The following is a 24,215-nucleotide window of genomic DNA, read 5'->3' as shown; positions in this document are numbered from 1 at the left end:
GAGAGAAATATACATACGGCGGGGAGGGAATATATACATGCGGTGGGGAGGAGACTGTCTATTAGGAGGTGGTGGGAAAGCAATACTTTTATTTTGCACCTTTTCTAAAAGCTTTGTGAATATATTGTGTTATCCTCCCGTCCGCACACACACACACAGCACACCCACACGCACGCGCACACACACACACACACACACACCCTAATATTGTGATTTGAGATTTCTAAAATATCCTAGGTTGAGAGTGATATTTCTGTTATGCAAGATGTATTTCCTAATTCCTATCCTCGTGAAAATACAAAATGTTAATTATAACGTATGAAACACAAAATAAACGGATACAAAAAAAACATTTATATAGATTTTCTTTATTTTTAAGAAACATTTGTAACTTCCAACAACATACTGTACATTTCTATGTTTTGTTTTGTTCTACCAGTCTCTGGTGGCTGAGAGAGTGACATGTTTAGTATAGGTGCATACGGTCAGGACCAGTTGGACTATGACCTACACATACATCATATGTCATATCATATTATACATCATATTATATCATATCATAACAGGGATGTCTTGATGATGTGGTTGGAAAGAGTAGGCTGGGAACATGGGCACAGTTATGGTGTAATTTGTTGAAGTAACTAGATAGATAGATGCTAGCAGGTGCTAACAGGTGCTAGCTGGTGCTAACAGGTGCTAACAGGTGCTAGCTGGTGCTAACAGGTGCTAGCTGGTGCTAACAGGTGCTAACAGGTGCTAGCAGGTGCTAACAGGTGCTAGATGGTGCTAACAGGTGCTAACAGGTGCTAGCAGGTGCTAACAGGTGCTAGATGGTGCTAACAGGTGCTAACAGGTGCTAGCAGTTGCTAACAGGTGCTAACAGGTGCTAACAGGTGCTAGCTGGTGCTAACAGGTGCTAGCTGGTGCTAACAGGTGCTAACAGGTGCTAACAGGTGCTAACAGGTGCTAGATGGTGCTAACAGGTGCTAACAGGTGCTAGCAGTTGCTAACAGGTGCCAACAGGTGCTAACAGGTGCTAGCAGGTGCTAGCTGGTGCTAGCTGGTGCTAACAGGTGCTAGATGGTGCTAACAGGTGCTAGCAGGTTCTAGCTGGTGCTAACAGGTGCTAACAGGTGCTAGCAGGTTCTAGCTGGTGCTAACTGGTGCTAACAGGTGCTAGCCGGCAGCTTTGTTGGCAGCTTTGCTCCTCTTGACTGACAGCTGCTCACTCACACTGGGCGAAGTAGTGCAGCCGAATCTTACACCAGCTGCATACTAGTTTCCTGTGTGGAAAAACAAGACACACTGTAATTACTAGTTTGTAAGATCTGTCCAATGTGCACAGATACGAGGAACATTACCAATACATTATATATATATTTTCTTTGTATGTTTATCTGCCAATTTCATGATTTTTTTTAAATTAATATTGTATTAGTGATAATCAAACAAGATAAGTAAACAAAGAGGCATATTAAGATTTATTTATTTTTATTTAGCCTTTATTTAAACAGGTAAAATCACATCGAGACCGAGGTCTCATTTACGAGTGCGACCTGTTCAGACAGCAGCCCATAATAATAATAATGGCTTGGATTTATATAGCGCTCTTCATGACACCCAGAGCGCTTCACAGAGTCCATTATTCGTTCATACACAGTCATACCGGTGGTGGTAAGCTACAATTACAGCCAGAGCTGCCCTGAGGCAGACTCACGGAAGCGTGGCGAATAATCATCGCCTACGGCCCCTCCGACCACCACCAACATTCATTCACATGCATACACATTCATACGAGGCCAGTTACACATGTGAACAGCAACAGTACACTCACCAGTCAACACACAATAAATTACAACAACAACACAAAACATAAAGAGCCAAAGAGGGGGCGGAGAAAAGATTCAGCCTTAAAAACAAGAGCAGAGCATAGAAGCTCTCTCCAAGACACCCAACATCAATTTAAAGCTCGCTAGGGGGACTGAGCTGGCCAGCTTCAGACTCTGCTGTAGCGTGTTCCAGGTGGAGGGGGCAGAGTATAGGAGAACGCTAGGCTAGTGGTCCGTATCCGCTTCCATTGATTTGTGCTAAGCTAGGCTAGCTTGCAGACTGATAGGTTTCTACTGAATGCACAGAGAGTAAATTGGTCTCTATATCTATTGGTATCTAACATTGATATAATCATTCATTATTATATATAATTATTACAGTAATGTAATGGTTCTATTATGGACACTAGTTACTTACCACCAGCCATGAGTCTTCACAAAGCAATCGATATCGTCACTAATATCGTCATCCATGAAGGCTGGAGAGAGAGGGAGAAGAACAAGCAGTCAGACAGATCTCAGATCAGGTATACACGTCGTCATCTGGTACATTCACTACCCACCTTCAAAACCGCTCTCAAAGAGCACCTACGGGAGACTGCAATTCGAAACTGGCCCCTGTAAATGTCCAAACCCAACCCCCTCCAATGTACAGTTCCCCCCAACCCCACCCCACCCCACCTACCCAACCTCCTCCAATGTACAGTCCCCCACCCCACCTACCTAACACCCCCCCATCCTACCTACCCAACCTCCAATGTACAGTTCCCCCCCCCCACCCCACCCACCCAACCACCTCCAATGTACAGTTACCCCCCCCCCACCCAACACCCCCTCACCCCACCTACCCAACCTCCTCCAATGTACACATTTTATTGCACTGTATTATTTGACTCTGTCTGTTACTTTTTATTACAGGTATTAAACTGTGTGGGTATCAAACAAGAGACTGTCAGGCTTTAAAACTGTGTAGGACCCAGGCCTAGAACTGCGCCCTGAGAGGGAGGTTTGCCCTGAGTGGGAGGTTCGAAGGGTCAACGTGGGTATCAAACAGGAGGGAAGACTGTCAAGTGTTAAACTGTGGATACCAAACGGAGAAGGTAAAGACGACTTTGAACTGTTGAACAGTAATCCAGAACTATTTTATTGCACTGTAAAAAAAGATTTTATTTGATTCATTTTATGTCTATTCTATTCTACTATTTTATTGCACTGCACTATTGCACATTGCATTTTACTCTACTCTGTCTATTTTATCTTACTCTTTTTATTATTGTTTTTTTTTAAACTGAATCAAACCATAAACAAGGTGGCCTGTTGGGATGTTAGATCCTAATGTGAAAAACTGACTTTATGTGCTTATTTTATGCCTGTCTTTTTGTTTTGTTGTGAAGCACTTTGAGCTGCAGTTTCTGTATGAAAGGTGCTATACAAATAACGTTTATTATTATTATTATTATTATTATTATTATTATTATTATTATTATTATTATTATTATTATTATTATTATTATTATTATTATTATTATTATTATTATTATTACTAACGAGTCGGTCGCTGTCAACCAGCGCATGCTAACAGATTGGACCCTTTAGATCGGCTGGTTAGTGCGGCTGCCTGTGGATCCTGTGGATCCTGTGGATCCCAGGTTCAAATCCACTCAGTTACATGATCCTCTCTCTCATCAGGCTTCTAGCGACTAACTAACCTCTAGCGAACGAAGCGCTGTAATAGTGTAACCGAGTCGATTTGAACTCGGGGACCGTAGGATCCACAGGCCGGGCCGCGCGTGGCGCCAACCTATAGCTGAGCTAAAGGGTCCGACCCGTGTGACCGACCCAGGCCCCACATAAGAACCACTGAATGGGACGGAGGAGAGAGAGGGCCGGGTCTCTTCCACAGTGTAAGTGCTGTTGCGTAAATATTCTATATTCATAATTAATTGATTAATGATTGATTTCTTATTTTCATGTATAAAGTAATAATTAGATAAATAATGTGATGCATAAACAATTTGATGTAAAAAAGCTAAATTCATTGGTCAACAGTTAAACGTGATAAGGCACAAAGTCTCACGTGAGTATGTCACCTTTAACCGTCACATTTAACCGCGTAAAGAGAGAGCGGGCGCGCTCTGACATACGACAGTTGAGCAAGTGTACACGCTGCTCGACACGTTTTTAAAACGACATTTTATAGACGTCTGGAGTTGCAGCAAACCGTCAAACGTATTCCATTGGACAAGGACTCAAGAACCTCTTTTCTTGACAAGCGCGAGGTATTTTATTTCTTTTGAGTAAATGCATTTGGTTTGATGCGCGAGCTAAGTGCCATTGTATTGTAACTAGGGATGTCCGATATTATCGGCCGATATCGGCATTAAAATGTGATATCGGAAAATATCGGTATCGGTTTTCAAAAAAATATTATAATAATAATATTTACATTTCTATAACCTTTATTTACGCAGGCAAGTAAGAACAAATTCTGATTTTATTTATTGTCAAAAGTATGCATAATGTTGTGTTAATTCCACAACAAGAGATATGTAATGTTAATTACCTGAAATTATTCCATTTTTGGGGGGGGGGGGGGGGGGGGGGCCCTGCATATATCGGTATCGGTTGATATCGGTATCGGAAATTAAGAGTTGGACAATATCGGTATATCGGTATCGGTAAAAAAGCCAATATCGAGCATCCCTAATTGTAACCGTTGCATTTGTACCATGTTCATTCAATAAATATAGTTCTCACGGCGTGCGAGGGACGAGGAGTTGTGACGACGAGCCCGAGATAATAATAAACGCCCGCTTATAAAGAACCGACCTGTGTCGTTGGGAAGAGAGCGCTACACACACGGAGACTCACCGCTGCACGGCTTCCCGCAGACGTTCCTCGTCCTCCGATAGCCGGAGTCACAGTGGTAGCTGTCGCTCAGCTGGAACAGGCCATAGAAGCCGAGGGACCAACGCCTCCGCGGTCTCCAGTGCCACGGGCTCCAGTGCCGACGGGTTCTCAGGCCTCTCTTCTTCCTCCTCCTGTCATCAGGATCCTCCTCTTCTTCCACTGTTGTGGTCGTTGGGGCTGGTGTTGTGGTCGTTGTGGTCACTGGGGCTGGTGTTGTGGTCACCTCGGCTGGTGTTGTGGTCGTTGGGGCTGGTGTTGTGGTCGTTGTGGTCACTGGGGCTGGCGTTGTGGTCGTTGGGGCTGGCGTTGTGGTCGTTGGGGCTGGTGTTGTGGTCGTTGGGGCTGGCGTTGTGGTCGTTGGGGCTCTCGTTGTGGTCACTGGGGCTCTCGTTGTGGTCGTGGTGGTCGTTGGGGCTGGTGTTGTGGTCGTGGTGGTCGTTGGGGCTCTCGTTGTGGTCGTGGTGTTCACTGGGGCTCTGGTTGTGGTCGTGGTGGTCACTGGTGCTCTCGTTGTGGTCGTGGTGGTCACTGGGGCTCTGGTTGTGGTCGTGGTGGTCACTGGTGCTCTCGTTGTGGTTGTGGTGGTCGTTGGGGCTGGTGTTGTGGTCGTGGTGGTCGTTGGGGCTCTTGTTGTGGTCGTGGTGTTCACTGGTGCTCTCGTTGTGGTCGTTGTGTTCACTGGGGCTCTCGTTGTGGTCGTGGTGGTCGTTGGGGCTGGTGTTGTGGTCACTGGTGGCTTTATCAGAAGAGGCTCACGATAGCCATAGATGGTCACCTTGTTGGTGTCGAAGCCGCTCCTCCGCTCCACTCCACAGATCACTGCCGAGAACACAGAGTAATGAAGACATGATACTTTGCAATGTTAAAAAAAAAACAGAACTGGGTAGCAGCGGATACGGACCACTAGCCTAGCCTCTTAACTCATTCGGCGCCAGCGTGTGCCCCCATCCCTGCTGTCTCTGGGCCAGCTTTTCGTGACCGTTTTCGCGATATTTCACGATCTTTGCGGAGCTATTGTATATTCTATATTATGCTATGATCGCGATCGCGATTCTCGAACGTGTCCTTCTCACTGCTACTCGCAAAAGAGTACCTAGTTGTTTTGGGGCTGTGGTGGGGCTGGTACTAACACACTAATAGCTGGCCCATGATGTTCATAACGTAGGTGATACTGCCACCTGGCGGATTTAGATCGTCATTGCAATTCCAACGTTATGCCAGGAGGCTCCGGGGGACTGTGTAGAACGGGGATCAAAGGGAAAAGATCAAACGACCAAAACCCGACTTCTCTCGGGTTTGGCGCTCAACCGCTGGCGAGATAACCCGACTTTATTCGTGATTGGTGCTGAATGAGTTAACAGGCGCCCCCAAAAGTTGCCGTTTTAGTTTTAGTTTTTGAGGACTGCATACCTTTTTTGCAAATCAAAATACTATACTTTATTCTGGTCTCTTTTGAAAGAAAGTTTCTGATAAAAAAATCACTTTTAGTGCTAATGAAATAGAGTACCATAGGTCTGAACTTGAGTTGAACTTGAACTTGTGTACTCACGTGTTTCTGTAGTAGTTGCAATATCCAAAAGTATATTTCCCAAAAGATTGGTATGGCTGAAAAAACTGGGTCCATAGCCTGAAGTAGGGTATTTGGACATGTACGTGTAGTACATGTCCAAATTGTATAAAAATCCGTTCAGAAATTAGTGATATAGAGAGATTTTGGTCAAATGTGAAAAAAAGGGTGTGCAGGTTTCCATTTTCTCATAGACTCCAATGCATTCGGCGAATCTTTTACTTCCTGTTTTAGCTCGTGACTTTTCACCTAGATCCCTGATTCGCTTATCCCCACGTGGGGTATCATTGGAAAGCCACACTCATTGGTTACAACCCTTTCCAATAATCTTCGAGATCGCCAAAGGATTTACGGAGGTAGAGCCTCGGGAGTCGGGAGTGGTATTCGAAAAAATTAAAAGCCTGCTAAATACTTTGGCGCACGCCTCACATATCGGCATGTAACTCGAGAACCAACCGCTGAACGGATTTTGTCGCCTGAAACGCCAATCGACAGGCTTTAATTAGATATATATATTGTATTAAAAATATATGCACACGCGAGCCGCTAGAGGTCGCCAAAGTGGCGCGTCGCGCCGGTGGGCAAATCATCCTCAAGAGGGCCCACATGTCAAGAGGCTCGCTTAAACTCTGGGAGAGGTGTTCTTGGCCAACAGCTAGGTTAGTGGTTAGTGGAGCTAAACTGCAAAGGTTGGTGGAGAAAAGGAAGGCTGTGGTATAGATCTGAGGGACAGAGAGGGTTGGTAGGAGGGGAGGAGGTGGATCTGAGGGATGAGAGGGTTGGTAGGAGGGGAGGAGGCAGGCTGAGGGACAGAGAGGGTTGGTAATAATAATAATGACTTGGATTTATATAGCGCTCTTCATGACACCCAGAGCGCTTCACAGAGTCCATTATTCGTTCATACACAGTCATACCGGTGGTGGTAAGCTACAATTGCAGCCAGAGCTGCCCTGAGGCAGACTCACGGAAGCGTGGCGAATAATCAACGCCTACGGCCCCTCCGACCACCACCAACATTCATTCACATGTATACACATTCATACGAATTCATATGGTAGGAGGGGAGGAGGCAGATCTGAGGGACAGAGAGGGTTGGTAGGAGGAGAGGAGGCAGATCTGAGGGACAGAGAGGGTTGGTAGGAGGAGAGGAGGCAGGCTGAGGGATGAGAGGGTTGGTAGGAGGGGAGGAGGTGGATCTGAGGGATGAGAGGGTTGGTAGGAGGGGAGGAGGTGGATCTGAGGGATGAGAGGGTTGGTAGGAGGAGAGGAGGTGGATCTGAGGGATGAGAGGGTTGGTAGGAGGGGAGGAGGTGGATCTGAGGGATGAGAGGGTTGGTAGGAGGAGAGGAGGTGGATCTGAGGGATGAGAGGGTTGGTAGGAGGAGAGGAGGTGGATCTGAGGGATGAGAGGGTTGGTAGGAGGGGAGGAGGTGGATCTGAGGGATGAGAGGGTTGGTAGGAGGATAGGAGGTGGATCTGAGGGATGAGAGGGTTGGTAGGAGGGGAGGAGGTGGATCTGAGGGATGAGAGGGTTGGTAGGAGGAGAGGAGGCAGGCTGAGGTAGATCTGGGGATGAGAGGGTTGGTAGGAGGGGAGGAGGCAGATCTGAGGGATGAGAGGGTTGGTAGGAGGGGAGGAGGCAGATCTGAGGGATGAGAGGGTTGGTAGGAGGGGAGGAGGCAGATCTGAGGGATGAGAGGGTTGGTAGGAGGGGAGGAGGTGGATCTGAGGGATGAGAGGGTTGGTAGGAGGGGAGGAGGCAGGCTGAGGGACAGAGAGGGTTGGTAGGAGGGGAGGAGGCAGATCTGAGGGATGAGAGGGTTGGTAGGAGGAGAGGAGGCAGGCTGAGGTAGATCTGGGGATGAGAGGGTTGGTAGGAGGAGAGGAGGTGGATCTGAGGGATGAGGGGGTTGGTAGGAGGGGAGGAGGCAGATCTGAGGGATGAGAGGGTTGGTAGGTGGGGAGGAGGTGGATCTGAGGGATGAGAGGGTTGGTAGGAGGAGAGGAGGCAGCCTGAGGTGGATCTGAGAGACAGAGAGGGTTGGTAGGAGGAGAGGAAGTCTGTAAGATATGAGAGGGGGGGGGGGGGGGGCAGTGAAGGGCTTTGTAGGTGAGAACCAGGATTTTACAATAGAGCCAGTGGAGATCTCATCATAATGAAATCGACGTTCGAAATCTCAAACTCCTTGTCCGAGAAGGAAATCAACTGTTGTGTGATTGGAGGATCATAAAAAGAGGGCGGAGTTTGAGAGATAGGACACCTCACCTTTAGCCAAGATGTAGTTCCGATACGGCGTGAGACGGTGACTCAGCACAATGGCGTCTCCCAGCTTCGTCTTGAGCTCGCAGACAGACGCCGTCCGTCCCTCCGACAGGCCGGGGACCAGAGCCACTGCAGCCAGCGCCAGCAGCCACGCCGTCATCATGTTGTCTGGACCTTCTCTGGAGAGAGAGAGAGAGAACCACAGAGTACACCATCATGTTGTCTGGACCTTCTCTGGAGAGAGAGAGAGAGAGAGAGAGAGAGAGAGAGAGAGAGAGTGTACAGGACCCTGATGTAAACAAGACAAACGTCTTTCTCTGGTCTGCATCCCCTTAACAATTGTGTGTATTGAGCCGTACTGTATTGTACCCATTCTGCAATCTGTTAAATAAAGTATTATTTAGTATAGTAGAGAGAGAGAGAACCACAGAGTACTCCTTCATGCTGTCGGGACCTTCCAGGAAGTCCATCAGGGCCAAAACCTCATGCACAAGAACAGCTTCTACCCCTCTGCAGTGAGTCTCATCAACAAGAACAGCTTCCTCTGCAGTGAGCCTCATCAACAAGAACAGCTTCCTCTGCAGTGAGCCTCGTCAACAAGAACAGCTTCCTCTGCAGTGAGCCTCGTCAACAAGAACAGCTTCCTCTGCAGTGAGCCTCGTCAACAAGAACAGCTTCCTCTGCAGTGAGCCTCGTCAACAAGAACAGCTTCCTCTGCAGTGAGCCTCGTCAACAAGAACAGCTTCCTCTGCAGTGAGCCTCGTCAACAAGAACAGCTTCCTCTGCAGTGAGCCTCGTCAACAAGAACAGCTTCCTCTGCAGTGAGCCTCGTCAACAAGAACAGCTTCCTCTGCAGTGAGCCTCGTCAACAAGAACAGCTTCCTCTGCAGTGAGCCTTATCAACAAGAACAGCTTCTACCTCTCTGCAGTGAGCCTCGTCAACAAGAACAGCTTCCTCTGCAGTGAGCCTCATCAACAAGAACAGCTTCTTCTGCAGTGAGCCTCGGCAACAAGAACAGCTTCCTCTGCAGTGAGCCTCGTCAACAAGAACAGCTTCTACCCCTCTGCAGTGAGCCTCATCAACAAGAACAGCTTCCTCTGCAGTGAGCCTCATCAACAAGAACAGCTTCCTCTGCAGTGAGCCTCGTCAACAAGAACAGCTTCCTCTGCAGTGAACCTCGTCAACAAGAACAGCTTCCTCTGCAGTGAGCCTCGTCAACAAGAACAGCTTCTACCCCTCTGCAGTGAGCCTCGTCAACAAGAACAGCTTCCTCTGCAGTGAGCCTCATCAACAAGAACAGCTTCTTCTGCAGTGAGCCTCGGCAACAAGAACAGCTTCCTCTGCAGTGAGCCTCGTCAACAAGAACAGCTTCTACCCCTCTGCAGTGAGCCTCATCAACAAGAACAGCTTCCTCTGCAGTGAGCCTCGTCAACAAGAACAGCTTCCTCTGCAGTGAGCCTCGTCAACAAGAACAGCTTCCTCTGCAGTGAGCCTCGTCAACAAGAACAGCTTCCTCTGCAGTGAGCCTCGTCAACAAGAACAGCTTCCTCTGCAGTGAGCCTCGTCAACAAGAACAGCTTCCTCTGCAGTGAGCCTCGTCAACAAGAACAGCTTCCTCTGCAGTGAGCCTCGTCAACAAGAACAGCTTCCTCTGCAGTGAGCCTCGTCAACAAGAACAGCTTCCTCTGCAGTGAGCCTTATCAACAAGAACAGCTTCTACCTCTCTGCAGTGAGCCTCGTCAACAAGAACAGCTTCCTCTGCAGTGAGCCTCATCAACAAGAACAGCTTCTTCTGCAGTGAGCCTCGGCAACAAGAACAGCTTCCTCTGCAGTGAGCCTCGTCAACAAGAACAGCTTCTACCCCTCTGCAGTGAGCCTCATCAACAAGAACAGCTTCCTCTGCAGTGAGCCTCGTCAACAAGAACAGCTTCTACCCCTCTGCAGTGAGCCTCATCAACAAGAACAGCTTCCTCTGCAGTGAGCCTCATCAACAAGAACAGCTTCCTCTGCAGTGAGCCTCGTCAACAAGAACAGCTTCCTCTGCAGTGAACCTCGTCAACAAGAACAGCTTCCTCTGCAGTGAGCCTCGTCAACAAGAACAGCTTCTACCCCTCTGCAGTGAGCCTCGTCAACAAGAACAGCTTCCTCTGCAGTGAGCCTCATCAACAAGAACAGCTTCTTCTGCAGTGAGCCTCGGCAACAAGAACAGCTTCCTCTGCAGTGAGCCTCGTCAACAAGAACAGCTTCTACCCCTCTGCAGTGAGCCTCATCAACAAGAACAGCTTCCTCTGCAGTGAGCCTCGTCAACAAGAACAGCTTCTACCCCTCTGCAGTGAGCCTCATCAACAAGAACAGCTTCCTCTGCAGTGAGCCTCATCAACAAGAACAGCTTCCTCTGCAGTGAGCCTCGTCAACAAGAACAGCTTCCTCTGCAGTGAACCTCGTCAACAAGAACAGCTTCCTCTGCAGTGAGCCTTGTCAACAAGAACAGCTTCTACCCCTCTGCAGTGAGCCTCGTCAACAAGAACAGCTTCCTCTGCAGTGAGCCTCGTCAACAAGAACAGCTTCGTCTGCAGTGAGCCTCGTCAACAAGAACAGCTTCCTCTGCAGTGAGCCTCGTCAACAAGAACAGCTTCCTCTGCAGTGAGCCTCGTCAACAAGAACAGCTTCCTCTGCAGTGAGCCTCGTCAACAAGAACAGCTTCCTCTGCAGTGAGCCTCGTCAACAAGAACAGCTTCCTCTGCAGTGAGCCTCATCAACAAGAACAGCTTCTACCCCTCTGCAGTGAGCCTCGTCAACAAGTACAGCTTCCTCTGCAGTGAGCCTCATCAGCAAGAACAGCTTCCTCTGCAGTGAGCCTCGTCAACAAGAACAGCTTCCTCTGCAGTGAGCCTCGTCAACAAGAACAGCTTCCTCTGCAGTGAGCCTCGTCAACAAGAACAGCTTCCTCTGCAGTGAGCCTCGTCAACAAGAACAGCTTCCTCTGCAGTGAGCCTCGTCAACAAGAACAGCTTCCTCTGCAGTGAGCCTCGTCAACAAGAACAGCTTCCTCTGCAGTGAACCTCGTCAACAAGAACAGCTTCCTCTGCAGTGAGCCTTGTCAACAAGAACAGCTTCTACCCCTCTGCAGTGAGCCTCGTCAACAAGAACAGCTTCCTCTGCAGTGAGCCTCGTCAACAAGAACAGCTTCGTCTGCAGTGAGCCTCGTCAACAAGAACAGCTTCCTCTGCAGTGAGCCTCGTCAACAAGAACAGCTTCCTCTGCAGTGAGCCTCGTCAACAAGAACAGCTTCCTCTGCAGTGAGCCTCGTCAACAAGAACAGCTTCCTCTGCAGTGAGCCTCGTCAACAAGAACAGCTTCCTCTGCAGTGAGCCTCATCAACAAGAACAGCTTCTACCCCTCTGCAGTGAGCCTCGTCAACAAGTACAGCTTCCTCTGCAGTGAGCCTCATCAGCAAGAACAGCTTCCTCTGCAGTGAGCCTCGTCAACAAGAACAGCTTCCTCTGCAGTGAGCCTCGTCAACAAGAACAGCTTCCTCTGCAGTGAGCCTCGTCAACAAGAACAGCTTCCTCTGCAGTGAGCCTCGTCAACAAGAACAGCTTCCTCTGCAGTGAGCCTCGTCAACAAGAACAGCTTCCTCTGCAGTGAGCCTCGTCAACAAGAACAGCTTCCTCTGCAGTGAGCCTTATCAACAAGAACAGCTTCTACCTCTCTGCAGTGAGCCTCGTCAACAAGAACAGCTTCCTCTGCAGTGAGCCTCATCAACAAGAACAGCTTCTTCTGCAGTGAGCCTCGTCAACAAGAACAGCTTCTACCCCTCTGCAGTGAGCCTCGTCAACAAGAACAGCTTCCTCTGCAGTGAACCTCGTCAACAAGAACAGCTTCCTCTGCAGTGAGCCTCGTCAACAAGAACAGCTTCTACCCCTCTGCAGTGAGCCTCGTCAACAAGAACAGCTTCCTCTGCAGTGAGCCTCGTCAACAAGAACAGCTTCGTCTGCAGTGAGCCTCGTCAACAAGAACAGCTTCCTCTGCAGTGAGCCTCGTCAACAAGAACAGCTTCCTCTGCAGTGAGCCTCGTCAACAAGAACACCTCAAATCCTCTGCAGTGAGCCTCGTCAACAAGAACAGCTTCCTCTGCAGTGAGCCTCGTCAACAAGAACAGCTTCCTCTGCAGTGAGCCTCGTCAACAAGAACAGCTTCCTCTGCAGTGAGCCTCGTCAACAAGAACAGCTTCCTCTGCAGTGAGCCTCATCAACAAGAACAGCTTCTACCCCTCTGCAGTGAGCCTCGTCAACAAGTACAGCTTCCTCTGCAGTGAGCCTCATCAGCAAGAACAGCTTCCTCTGCAGTGAGCCTCATCAACAAGAACAGCTTCCTCTGCAGTGAGCCTCGTCAACAAGTACAGCTTCCTCTGCAGTGAGCCTCATCAGCAAGAACAGCTTCCTCTGCAGTGAGCCTCATCAACAAGAACAGCTTCCTCTGCAGTGAGCCTCGTCAACAAGAACAGCTTCCTCTGCAGTGAGCCTCGTCAACAAGAACAGCTTCCTCTGCAGTGAGCCTCATCAACAAGAACAGCTTCCTCTGCAGTGAGCCTCGTCAACAAGAACAGCTTCCTCTGCAGTGAGCCTCGTCAACAAGAACAGCTTCTACCTCTCTGCAGTGAGCCTCGTCAACAAGAACAGCTTCTACCTCTCTGCAGTGAGCCTCGTCAACAAGAACAGCTTCCTCTGCAGTGAGCCTCGTCAACAAGAACAGCTTCTACCTCTCTGCAGTGAGCCTCGTCAACAAGAACAGCTTCCTCTGCAGTGAGCCTCGTCAACAAGAACAGCTTCTACCTCTCTGCAGTGAGCCTCGTCAACAAGAACAGCTTCCTCTGCAGTGAGCCTCGTCAACAAGAACAGCTTCTACCTCTCTGCAGTGAGCCTCGTCAACAAGAACAGCTTCTACCTCTCTGCAGTGAGCCTCGTCAACAAGAACACAGCTTCCTCTGCAGTGAGCCTCGTCAACAAGAACAGCTTCCTCTGCAGTGAGCCTCGTCAACAAGAACACCTCAAATCCTCTGCAGTGAGCCTCGTCAACAAGAACAGCTTCCTCTGCAGTGAGCCTCGTCAACAAGAACAGTTTCCTCTGCAGTGAGCCTCGTCAACAAGAACAGCTTCCTCTGCAGTGAGCCTCGTCAACAAGAACAGCTTCCTCTGCAGTGAGCCTCATCAACAAGAACAGCTTCCTCTGCAGTGAGCCTCGTCAACAAGAACAGCTTCCTCTGCAGTGAGCCTCGTCAACAAGAACAGCTTCCTCTGCAGTGAGCCTCGTCAACAAGAACACCTCAAATCCTCTGCAGTGAGCCTCGTCAACAAGAACAGCTTCCTCTGCAGTGAGCCTCGTCAACAAGAACAGCTTCCTCTGCAGTGAGCCTCATCAACAAGAACAGCTTCCTCTGCAGTGAGCCTCGTCAACAAGAACAGCTTCCTCTGCAGTGAGCCTCGTCAACAAGAACAGCTTCGTCTGCAGTGAGCCTCGTCAACAAGAACAGCTTCCTCTGCAGTGAGCCTCGTCAACAAGAACAGCTTCCTCTGCAGTGAGCCTCGTCAACAAGAACAGCTTCCTCTGCAGTGAGCCTCGTCAACAAGAATAGCTTCCTCTGCAGTGAGCCTCGTCAACAAGAACAGCTTCCTCTGCAGTGAGCCTCGTCAACAAGAACAGCTTCCTCTGCAGTGAGCCTCGTCAACAAGAACAGCTTCCTCTGCAGTGAGCCTTGTCAACAAGAATAGCTTCCTCTGCAGTGAGCCTCGTCAACAAGAACAGCTTCCTCTGCAGTGAGCCTCGTCAACAAGAACAGCTTCTACCCCTCTGCATCAACAAGGCTTGGGACCCCCACTGACACCCCCCACTGTGTTACATCAACACACCCTTACTGGACTATATACACTCAAAACTGTTCATACTTTTTGCACAATACTGCACAATTGCACAGCCCTGCTACATATTCTATTCCACTGTATTTCTATTATTATTTAGTGTATTATGTGATGGATCACGGTTTATGTGGGTTTTATTTTATTCTAAGGTGCTTTGGCTTTATTTAATCTTTCTGTGAGGGACAGCTGTCTATTTCGTTTTTCTGTGAGGGACAGCTGTCAATTTCATCTTTCTGTGAGGGACAGCTGTCTATTTCGTCTTTCTGTGAGGGACAGCTGTCTATTTCGTCTTTCTGTGAGGGACAGCTGTCAATCACTGGCCTCTGCAGTTAATTGCCCTGCGGCATGGCAGGTGTGTGGGCTTGATTGCCACCTGATTGGTGTCAGGTGTGCAGTGTCTTTAAGTAGGTTTGGTTGACTGTGTTCAGATGCTTGTTGTCCATTTCATGTTTTTCACTCAACAGTAGAGGAGTGTCCCAAGCTCATGCTTCTAGGGTTTTCTCTGTCTCTAGTGCCGTTGGTTTTCTTGTTGTTTTCAACTGCTAGGCAGTGGTGGTGATTTGGGGATTTTTACCCAGTTATTTTACACTGGTGTTTTGTGTTTCCTACAGTCTTTTTTTTTAATTTATATTATTCTTGTGTTTAACCCCCCACTCTCTCTCATCGCTCAGCGATACCAGTGGTTACTGGGTAACTTTAGGATTCCCCTTTTTGTGTGTGTCTGCGTGTGTGTCCTACAACCCCCCCCCCCCCCCCCCCCCCCAATCCTGACAGTATATGCTCATCAACTCAATCATCTTCTACTTCCTGTTCTTTGTCAACCAAAACACAAGACAAAAGGAATGTTATCTTCCTGTTATAGGAGCCTTCCTCGATCCTACCAGTTACCGACTCCATCATTACGACTCCAGTTACCTATACTCTTAGTTACGCTGCTGGCCAGTATGAATACAAAATAAATAAAATGGTAAATGGTGCATTTATATAGCACTTTTATCCAAAGCGCTTTACAATTTGTTCCTCACATTTTACCCATTCACTCACACACACATTCACACACCGATGGCAGAGGCAGTACACAAAAAAGGGAAAGAAAAGAGATTAGATGTTTACGTTGTACTTTAGTAAACTTATTAAAAGTGTACTATTTTGTTAGTAAGCGTAATTAAAAAAGAAAACATCAAATTTAAATATATTTGGGTGGCTAAGTGGCGCAGTGGGCAAGGCGCTCGCCACTAACGCAGGAGATGCTGGGATCGAGCCCAGCTCTCGGCGTTGCTACCAGCTTGGCTGGTCGTTCATACTAATACAATTGGCAGTGTTAGAGGGTGGGAAAGCCGGTGGGTGTGGATTGGACGTTGTGGACAGCGACTCCTACAGGTCGGTTGGTGCGCCTGTTCAGCAGAATCAGGAAGCATCGGGGGCAGCGTGAGCCTCCCACGCGTTACTCCTCGCCACTGAGAGATCGCGCTGTGCAGGTGAAAAGATGCAACAGCTGCCTCCTCGTGTACCGGAGGGGACACGTGATGCAAGGCTTCTATCCTCACTGCAGCCGGCCAGTGGGAGGCATAGTCTAGCAACGTTCGAGACAGGGGAGGGGAAGAATTGAAGGGAGAATTGGCGAGGCGAAATCGGGATGGGAGAAAAATAGAAAAACGAGGAGAAAAAAAAGGTATCTGTCTGGATCAAATTATTATTATTTTTTAATATATTTAAGTAGATATTAATTATAACTTTCAACACACTAAGTACAACTTAGGTGGTTTAAATTTAACCCAATTTTAGTATATTTTCTGAATACATAAAAAGTATACTAAAGTACACAAAGTATACTTCCAGAATATACTGGTATTGATACTTGAGCATACTTTTCTTTTTCTTTTCTTTTTTTTCTTGGACCGACTGAGCTCAAAGTAAACACAGAGACAAGTGGGTTATGGTTTAACTTTAGGGAACGATTTGGCAAAAATAGGCAACCCAGTTGTAACTTTGTATAGCTAACCAGAGAGATGACATGTCCATTCTAACACTTATAACACGTCTTGTCTTAGGATTTGGATTTGTCTTATATCACTTCACACAGTCGAAACGGATGACAAGCTTTGGCGTTCAACCTATAACTGATCCGTTTAATGATTTGTAATTTATGAAGGCAGCCCCCCTGTCCTTCATTGAATGAATGAATTAATAAATTAATAGTTTATTTAGAACAATATAAAATAATCAAAAAAATAACAACGAAGAGATCAAATACAAAAAATGGACTGTAAAAGAAAAGAAAGAAGAAGTAAATAAGCATAATAATAATAATAATAATAATAATAATAATAATAATAATAATAATAATAATAATAATAATAATAATAATAATAATAATAATAATAATAATAATAATAATAATAAGGAAGATGCTGGTCAGGTCCTGCCCTTGTTACAATAATGACCCTTTTAACCAACAACGTTCAGTCTTTAGAGACGCCAACCACCTCATCAAGCAGCTGATCTAATTGTACGTCTATTGTATATGCTCTTTTTATATCTATATCTATTTTATGCTCATTTTATGTCTATGTAATGCTAATTGTCTATATGTAATGCTAATTATATATCAATTTTATGCTCATTTGACGTCTATGTAATGCTAATTGTCTATATGTAATGCTAATTATATATCAATTTTATGCTAATTTGACGTCTATGTCTATTTTATGTCCATTTGTGTCCATTACTGCCCTGTGGCCTGCAAATCTGGTATGAAAGATTCTATACAAATAAAGTGTATTATTATTATTTTACATTTACATTTAGTCATTTAGCTGAAACGCTTTTATCCAAAGCGACTTACAAGTTCTGTTCGACAAGCCATCAGGAAGGGCACAACTCTATCAGCTGAGCAACAATGTTCATCAAAGTGTTGAGTGCTACAGTGTAGGTTAGTTTATTAGGATTATTATTACTATTAGTCCTGAGATACATAACTAAGTACACCTTCACTACCCTCTGACTGTCTGAGAACTCTTTGCTCTTGCTGCTTGTTTTACACTGATTTTATGTCTTATTTCTTACTGATGTAAAGCACTTTGGACTGCAATCCCCTGTATGAAAGGTGCTATACAAATAATAAAGTTATTATTATTATTATTATTATTATTATTATTATTATTATTATTATTATTATTATTATTATTATTATTATTATTATTATTATTATTATTATTATTATTATTATTATTATTATTATTATTAATTATTATTATTATTATATTATTATTATTATTATTAGTTATTATTATTATTATTATTATTATTATTATTATTATTATTATTATTATTATTATTATTATTATTATTATTATTATTATTATTATTATTATTATTATTATTATTATTATTATTATTATTATTATTATTATTATTATTATTATTATTATTATTTTATTATTATTATTATTATTATTATTATTATTATTATTATTATTATTATTATTATTATTATTATTATTATTATTATTATTATTATTATTATTATTATTATTGTGAAAGAGGGTGAATGATAATCCCTTACCGGTGGCAGAACAGGATGCAGCGCTCCTGAGGGTCCGTGCTGGAGAGAGAGAGAGAGAGAGAGAGAGAGAGAGAGAGAGAGAGAGAGAGAGAGAGAGAGAGAGAGAGAGAGAGAGAGAGAGAGAGAGGAGAGGAGAGAGAGGGAGAGGGAGAGGGAGAGGGAGAGGGGAGGGAGAGGGAGAGGGAGGGAGAGGGAGAGAGGGGGGGGGGGAGAGAGGGAGAGAGAGAGGGAGAGAGAGACAGAGACAGAGAGAGAGAGAGAGAGAGAGATAGATGCTATTGGAATACAGGTACAGAGCAATACTGTGTGTGTCTACAACTAAACCAATACAGGAACAGAGCAGAAACCGTACCAAAAACATGGACAGTAAGAAAAAACATAGACAGTATAAAAGGACAAATGCTAAGGTTAAGATCAACATCCCCTAAAGTGCGTATCATAGTAAAGTGCATAATGCATAGTCAAGTCAAGTCAAGAGTTGTATTTGTTACGGCATACAAGGCATACAGTGAAATGCGGGTGGTCATGCCTGCAGCGATTGTGCAATAATACAAGTAATAAGAATAAGACATAACAGGTATAATGTACATAAATATACAAATAAAGTTATTATTATAAAGTTTAAAAGAAATGCATGGTAAAAGACATGCTAAGGTCCTACGATACAGTGTTAAGCTACGGATGAGGCACTGGGTCTTATGTACACTACTACAATACTATACAATATACAGTTATACTATATATCCTTATGCTATCTTGCTATATCCATCTATTTCTATACAAGAACCACTCCCGTTCTTTAAAAAAAAATATATTAAAGTGACCTTTACCATAGAGGCACGATTTACAGTAAAAGTGCATAATAATCAAAGTGCGTAATGCACAGACACACAGAAACGGCACTTCCACAACCTGACTAGTAAACACACCAAATTAAAATAAATAAAATAACATACAAATCTAGCCTTTGGTCTTTGAGTTATTCAGGCTGCGCACAGTCTCAAGCACCTCCGTACTGCCCTGCCTGCACCTCAAGCACCTTTATAGAGCGAGGGCCGTCACTGCGTCTGCTCTGGGCAGACCTGTTCCAGCCACTTCCTGTTCCAACCACTTCCTGCAGCGAAGGTGACAGGCGCTCGAGGTTCTAGGATTTCACACCTTAGTCACAAACAACAGGCCATTGTCATCAAACAGCAGGTGATGGTCTGTGGCATTGCGCTGTGTTGTATGTTGAATTCTCGATTCCGATTCTTTGAGGTGCCGGTCAAAACAGGTCACAGCTTATTTCGCAGGAGAAAAGATTTATTTGAAAAAATCTTAATTTTGTTCATACTATTCACATTGTCAGTTGAACTAGATACAGTTTAATTTGGTTGCTGTACTGTAACTAGGGTATTAATTAACAAATGAATAAAAAAAACTAAATTTAAATATAATATATATATATTTTTTTTAAGAATCTAAATTCAAACATCTTCATAACGGTTCTCGGTGCCCAACCCCTACGTGAGAGTTATTTCAATTTATTTATTTGTTTATTTGTCGGGGACAGTGCAAAAGAAAACATTGTAACACGTTACAATAACAAGATACAGGTGAGTTGCGTGTAGGATTTCTGTCCCTGGTTTGGCTTTTCTACTTAAAAGTGTGTCATTACATATCAAAAGTCAATTAGTTGGGATGCCAGGGTGGCGCACCACGTAGCTGCGCTGCAGTGCGACGCGGACGTCCGGGTTCGACTCCCGAAACCGGAGACATTTGCCGCATGTCTTCCCCCCCACGTCCTCTCCCATCCTTCCTCTCTGACGGGCCTATCCGGATAAAGCAATAAATCATAAAAAAAAAAAAAAAATTTATAGTTCAAATGAGCACATGGTAAATGGTAACATTCTTTACATAATTATCACAATAATTACGTCATATTACAGTCATTTTTATATGTGTTGCGTATGTGTGTACACGTTCCCTGATTCCAACCAACAACCAAACATACCTGGCTGTTCATACTTCACTGACTCATAGTCTTTGCACATAATTGCCCAAGCTATATTTTAATTTAGTTTATATCCCATTTAATATTATTCAACTTCTTATTTACAGCCCTGGCCTATATGTTTATTTTATTTCATAATTATATTCTATTCTATTGTGCTCAACTTGGTTCATATTTAATTTCATCTTACTCCACCTCTTTATTGTGATTATCTGTCTGTTCATGTCTGTCCGCTAACGTCGCACCGAAAATGCAGAGAGTGGCGACACGAGCCCGGCTACAGTATGTGTGTCTGTTCCTCTGGCTGTGTCTACATGTCCATGAGAGAGAGAGAGAGAGAGAGAGAGAGAGAGGAGAGAGAGAGGAGAGAGAGAGAGAGAGAGAGAGAGAGATGAGAGAGAGAGAGAGAGAGAGGAGAGAGAGAGAGAGAGAGAGAGAGAGAGAGAGAGAGAGAGAGTACAGGACCCTGATGTAATGGCTGCTTTTTTTTTGTAAACAAGACGAAAGTCTTTCTCTGGTCTGCATCCCCTTAACAATTGTGTGTATTGAGCCGTACTGTATTGTACCCCATTCTGTAATCTGTTAAATAAAGTTTTCATTCATTCATTCATTCATTCATTCATTCATTCATTCATTCATTCATTCGTTCATTCGTTCATTCGTTCATTCATTCATTCATTCATTCATGTTTACAGTATGTCAGTATGTATACAGTATGTATACAGTATGTCAGTATGTATACAGTTTGTCAGTATGTATATAATACAGTATAATAATAATAATAATAACTTTATTTGTATAGCACTTTTCATACAGAAGTTGCAGTTCAAAGTGCTTCACAACAGTAAAAAAAAATACAGGCACAAGCGAGCATAAAAAAGATAGAGAGGTAGCAAGGTGAGGTAAATCACAGTGTTTCACATTAGGATCTAGCATACCAATAGTATGTCAGTATGTATATAGGTCACCTATATTATGATTCACAACGGGCTAAGAAAGTCACAGGACAACATAATTCCCGTCCACAGATCAAACCTTCAAGAATGTACGTGAGCTAACTGGTAAGAAGAAAAACACTCACAGATTTAGGCTTTACATCTATTTATTTATTTATTTGATTCCTACTGTGTCTACACCTCTTTGAGAAGAATGTATGTGAACGTGGTGGGAAATAAATGATAGAATGACAGATTAGGGCTCTACTAAAGCATGTATCAAAATGATCAGTATTTCTGACTGCCTGTGGCGAGCGACACGTCGACACATGTTCAGTTGAAGTTCAGGTTGTCATGTTTTGCTCCGTCATGCCAGGAACCTGTTCTGTTGTACTTTAACCATTACCTCCCTGCCTCCCTGTCAACCAACCCTCCATGTCAAATGAAGATGCTGTTAGGTTAGATTAAAATCTATTGTCATCGTGCGGCACAGGGGACAAGAGGTTTGGCATCCAACCAGAGTGCAAATGTAAAGTAATGTGCAATAGTAATGTACAATGTACAGGTGATCAAACTTGGTATAAAATATGCAAATGGTACTACTGAGTAATAGTGCTAATCAGATGTATGTACAGAACAGCGTAGATGTTGGTTTAAGGATGACATGGATTCACCCAGACTGCTGTCGGAGGTCTGCACTCTACTGAGGTCACTCTACTAGTTGTGTAGGTCTACTGAGTTCACTCTACGAGTTGTGTAGGTCTACTGAGTTCACTCTACTAGTTGTGTAGGTCTACTGAGTTAATTCTACTAGTTGTGTAGGTATACTGAGTTAATTCTACTAGTTGTGTAGGTCTACTGAGTTAATTCTACTAGTTGTGTAGGTCTACTCTGAGTTAATTCTACTAGTTGTGTAGGTCTACTGAGTTAATTCTACTAGTTGTGTAGGTCTACTGAGTTAATTCTACTAGTTGTGTGGGTCTACTGAGTTAATTCTACTAGTTGTGTGGGTCTACTGAGTTAATTCTACTAGTTGTGTAGGTCTACTGAGTTAATTCTACTAGTTGTGTAGGTCTACTGAGTTCACTCTACTAGTTGTGTAGGTCTACTGAGTTAATTATACTAGTTGTGTAGGTCTACTGAGTTAATTATACTAGTTGTGTAGGTCTACTGAGTTCACTCTACTAGTTGTGTAGGTCTACTGAGTTCACTCTACTAGTTGTGTAGGTCTACTGAGTTAATTCTACTAGTTGTGTAGGTCTACTGAGTTAATTCTACTAGTTGTGTAGGTATACTGAGTTAATTCTACTAGTTGTGTAGGTCTACTCTGAGTTAATTCTACTAGTTGTGTAGGTCTACTCTGAGTTAATTCTACTAGTTGTGTAGGTCTACTCTGAGTTAATTCTACTAGTTGTGTAGGTCTACTCTGAGTTAATTCTACTAGTTGTGTAGGTCTACTCTGAGTTAATTCTACTAGTTGTGTAGGTCTACTCTGAGTTAATTCTACGAGTTGTGTAGGTCTACTGAGTTAATTCTACGAGTTGTGTAGGTCTACTGAGTTAATTCTACTAGTTGTGTAGGTCTACTCTGAGTTAATTCTACTAGTTGTGTAGGTCTACTGAGTTAATTCTACGAGTTGTGTAGGTCTACTGAGTTAATTCTACTAGTTGTGTAGGTCTACTGAGTTAATTCTACTAGTTGTGTAGGTCTACTGAGTTAATTATACTAGTTGTGTAGGTCTACTGAGTTAATTCTACTATGTGTAGGTCTACTGAGTTAATTATACGAGTTGTGTAGGTCTACTGAGTTAATTCTACGAGTTGTGTAGGTCTACTCTAAGTTAATTCTACTAGTTGTGTAGGTCTACTGAGTTAATTCTACTAGTTGTGTAGGTCTACTGAGTTAATTCTTCTAGTTGTGTAGGTCTACTGAGTTAATTCTTCTAGTTGTGTAGGTCTACTGAGTTAATTATACTAGTTGTGTAGGTCTACTGAGTTAATTCTACTATGTGTAGGTCTACTGAGTTAATTATACGAGTTGTGTAGGTCTACTAGTTGTGTAGGTCTACTGAGTTAATTCTACTAGTTGTGTAGGTCTACTGAGTTAATTCTACTAGTTGTGTAGGTCTACTGAGTTAATTCTACGAGTTGTGTAGGTCTACTCTAAGTTAATTCTACTAGTTGTGTAGGTCTACTGAGTTAATTATACTAGTTGTGTAGGTCTACTGAGTTAATTATACTAGTTGTGTAGGTCTACTGAGTTAATTCTACTAGTTGTGTAGGTCTACTAGTTGTGTAGGTCTACTAGTTGTGTAGGTCTACTAGTTGTGTAGGTCTACTAGTTGTGTAGGTCTACTGAGTTCACTCTACTAGTTGTGTAGGTCTACTGAGTTCACTCTACTAGTTGTGTAGGTCTACTAGTTGTGTAGGTCTACTAGTTGTGTAGGTCTACTGAGTTCACTCTACTAGTTGTGTAGGTCTACTAGTTGTGTAGGTCTACTAGTTGTGTAGGTCTACTAGTTGTGTAGGTCTACTAGTTGTGTAGGTCTACTGAGTTCACTCTACTAGTTGTGTAGGTCTTCTAGTTGTGTAGGTCTACTGAGTTCACTCTACTAGTTGTGTAGGTCTACTAGTTGTGTAGGTCTACTAGTTGTGTAGGTCTACTGAGTTCACTCTACTAGTTGTGTAGGTCTACTGAGTTCACTCTACTAGTTGTGTAGGTCTACTAGTTGTGTAGGTCTTCTAGTTGTGTAGGTCTACTAGTTGTGTAGGTCTACTAGTTGTGTAGGTCTATTGAGTTAATTCTACTAGTTGTGTAGGTCTATTGAGTTAATTCTACTAGTTGTGTAGGTCTACTGAGTTAATTCTTCTAGTTGTGTAGGTCTACTGAGTTAATTCTACGAGTTGTGTAGGTCTACTGAGTTAATTCTTCTAGTTGTGTAGGTCTACTGAGTTAATTCTACTAGTTGTGTAGGTCTACTGAGTTAATTCTTCTAGTTGTGTAGGTCTACTGAGTTAATTCTTCTAGTTGTGTAGGTCTATTGAGTTAATTCTACTAGTTGTGTAGGTCTACTGAGTTAATTCTTCTAGTTGTGTAGGTCTACTGAGTTAATTCTACTAGTTGTGTAGGTCTACTAGTTGTGTAGGTCTACTAGTTGTGTAGGTCTACTGAGTTAATTCTACTAGTTGTGTAGGTCTACTGAGTTAATTCTACTAGTTGTGTAGGTTTATTGAG

General features: G+C 44.2%; 1 protein-coding gene across 1 annotated transcript; it reads right to left on the bottom strand.

Annotated features, from left to right (window-relative positions):
* Positions 1-367: 367 nt before the first annotated feature.
* Positions 368-19,093, bottom strand: LOC311232088 (uncharacterized protein). Its single transcript, XM_084318777.1, has 6 exons — positions 19,010-19,093; positions 18,054-18,092; positions 8,573-8,748; positions 4,701-5,558; positions 2,248-2,308; positions 368-1,283 (listed from the first exon to the last, which is right to left on the bottom strand). The coding sequence occupies exons 3-6, from the start codon at positions 8,730-8,732 to the stop codon at positions 1,226-1,228; spliced, it is 1,137 nt and encodes a 378-aa protein (XP_084174903.1). The 5' UTR covers positions 8,733-8,748; positions 18,054-18,092; positions 19,010-19,093; the 3' UTR covers positions 368-1,225.
* Between the last annotated feature and the right edge of the window lie 5,122 nt (positions 19,094-24,215).

This window comes from Notolepis coatsorum (assembly GCF_963971535.1).
Source record: "Notolepis coatsorum genome assembly, chromosome: 7".
In the NCBI taxonomy this organism is placed as follows: Eukaryota; Metazoa; Chordata; class Actinopteri; order Aulopiformes; family Paralepididae; genus Notolepis; species Notolepis coatsorum.
Note: the sequence above shows the minus strand (reverse complement) of the source record. Positions and strands in the feature narration are given on the sequence as shown.

Coding starts and splice junctions, on each gene's coding strand:
- LOC311232088 (XM_084318777.1), bottom strand. CDS start 8,732: ATGATGACGGCGTGGCTGCTGGCGCTGGCTGCAGTGGCTCTGGTCCCC. Junction 5,559..8,572: donor GAACTACATCTTGGCTAAAG/GTGAGGTGTCCT, acceptor TGTTCTCGGCAG/TGATCTGTGGAGTGGAGCGG. Junction 1,284..2,247: donor GTGAAGACTCATGGCTGGTG/GTAAGTAACTAG, acceptor TTTTCCACACAG/GAAACTAGTATGCAGCTGGT.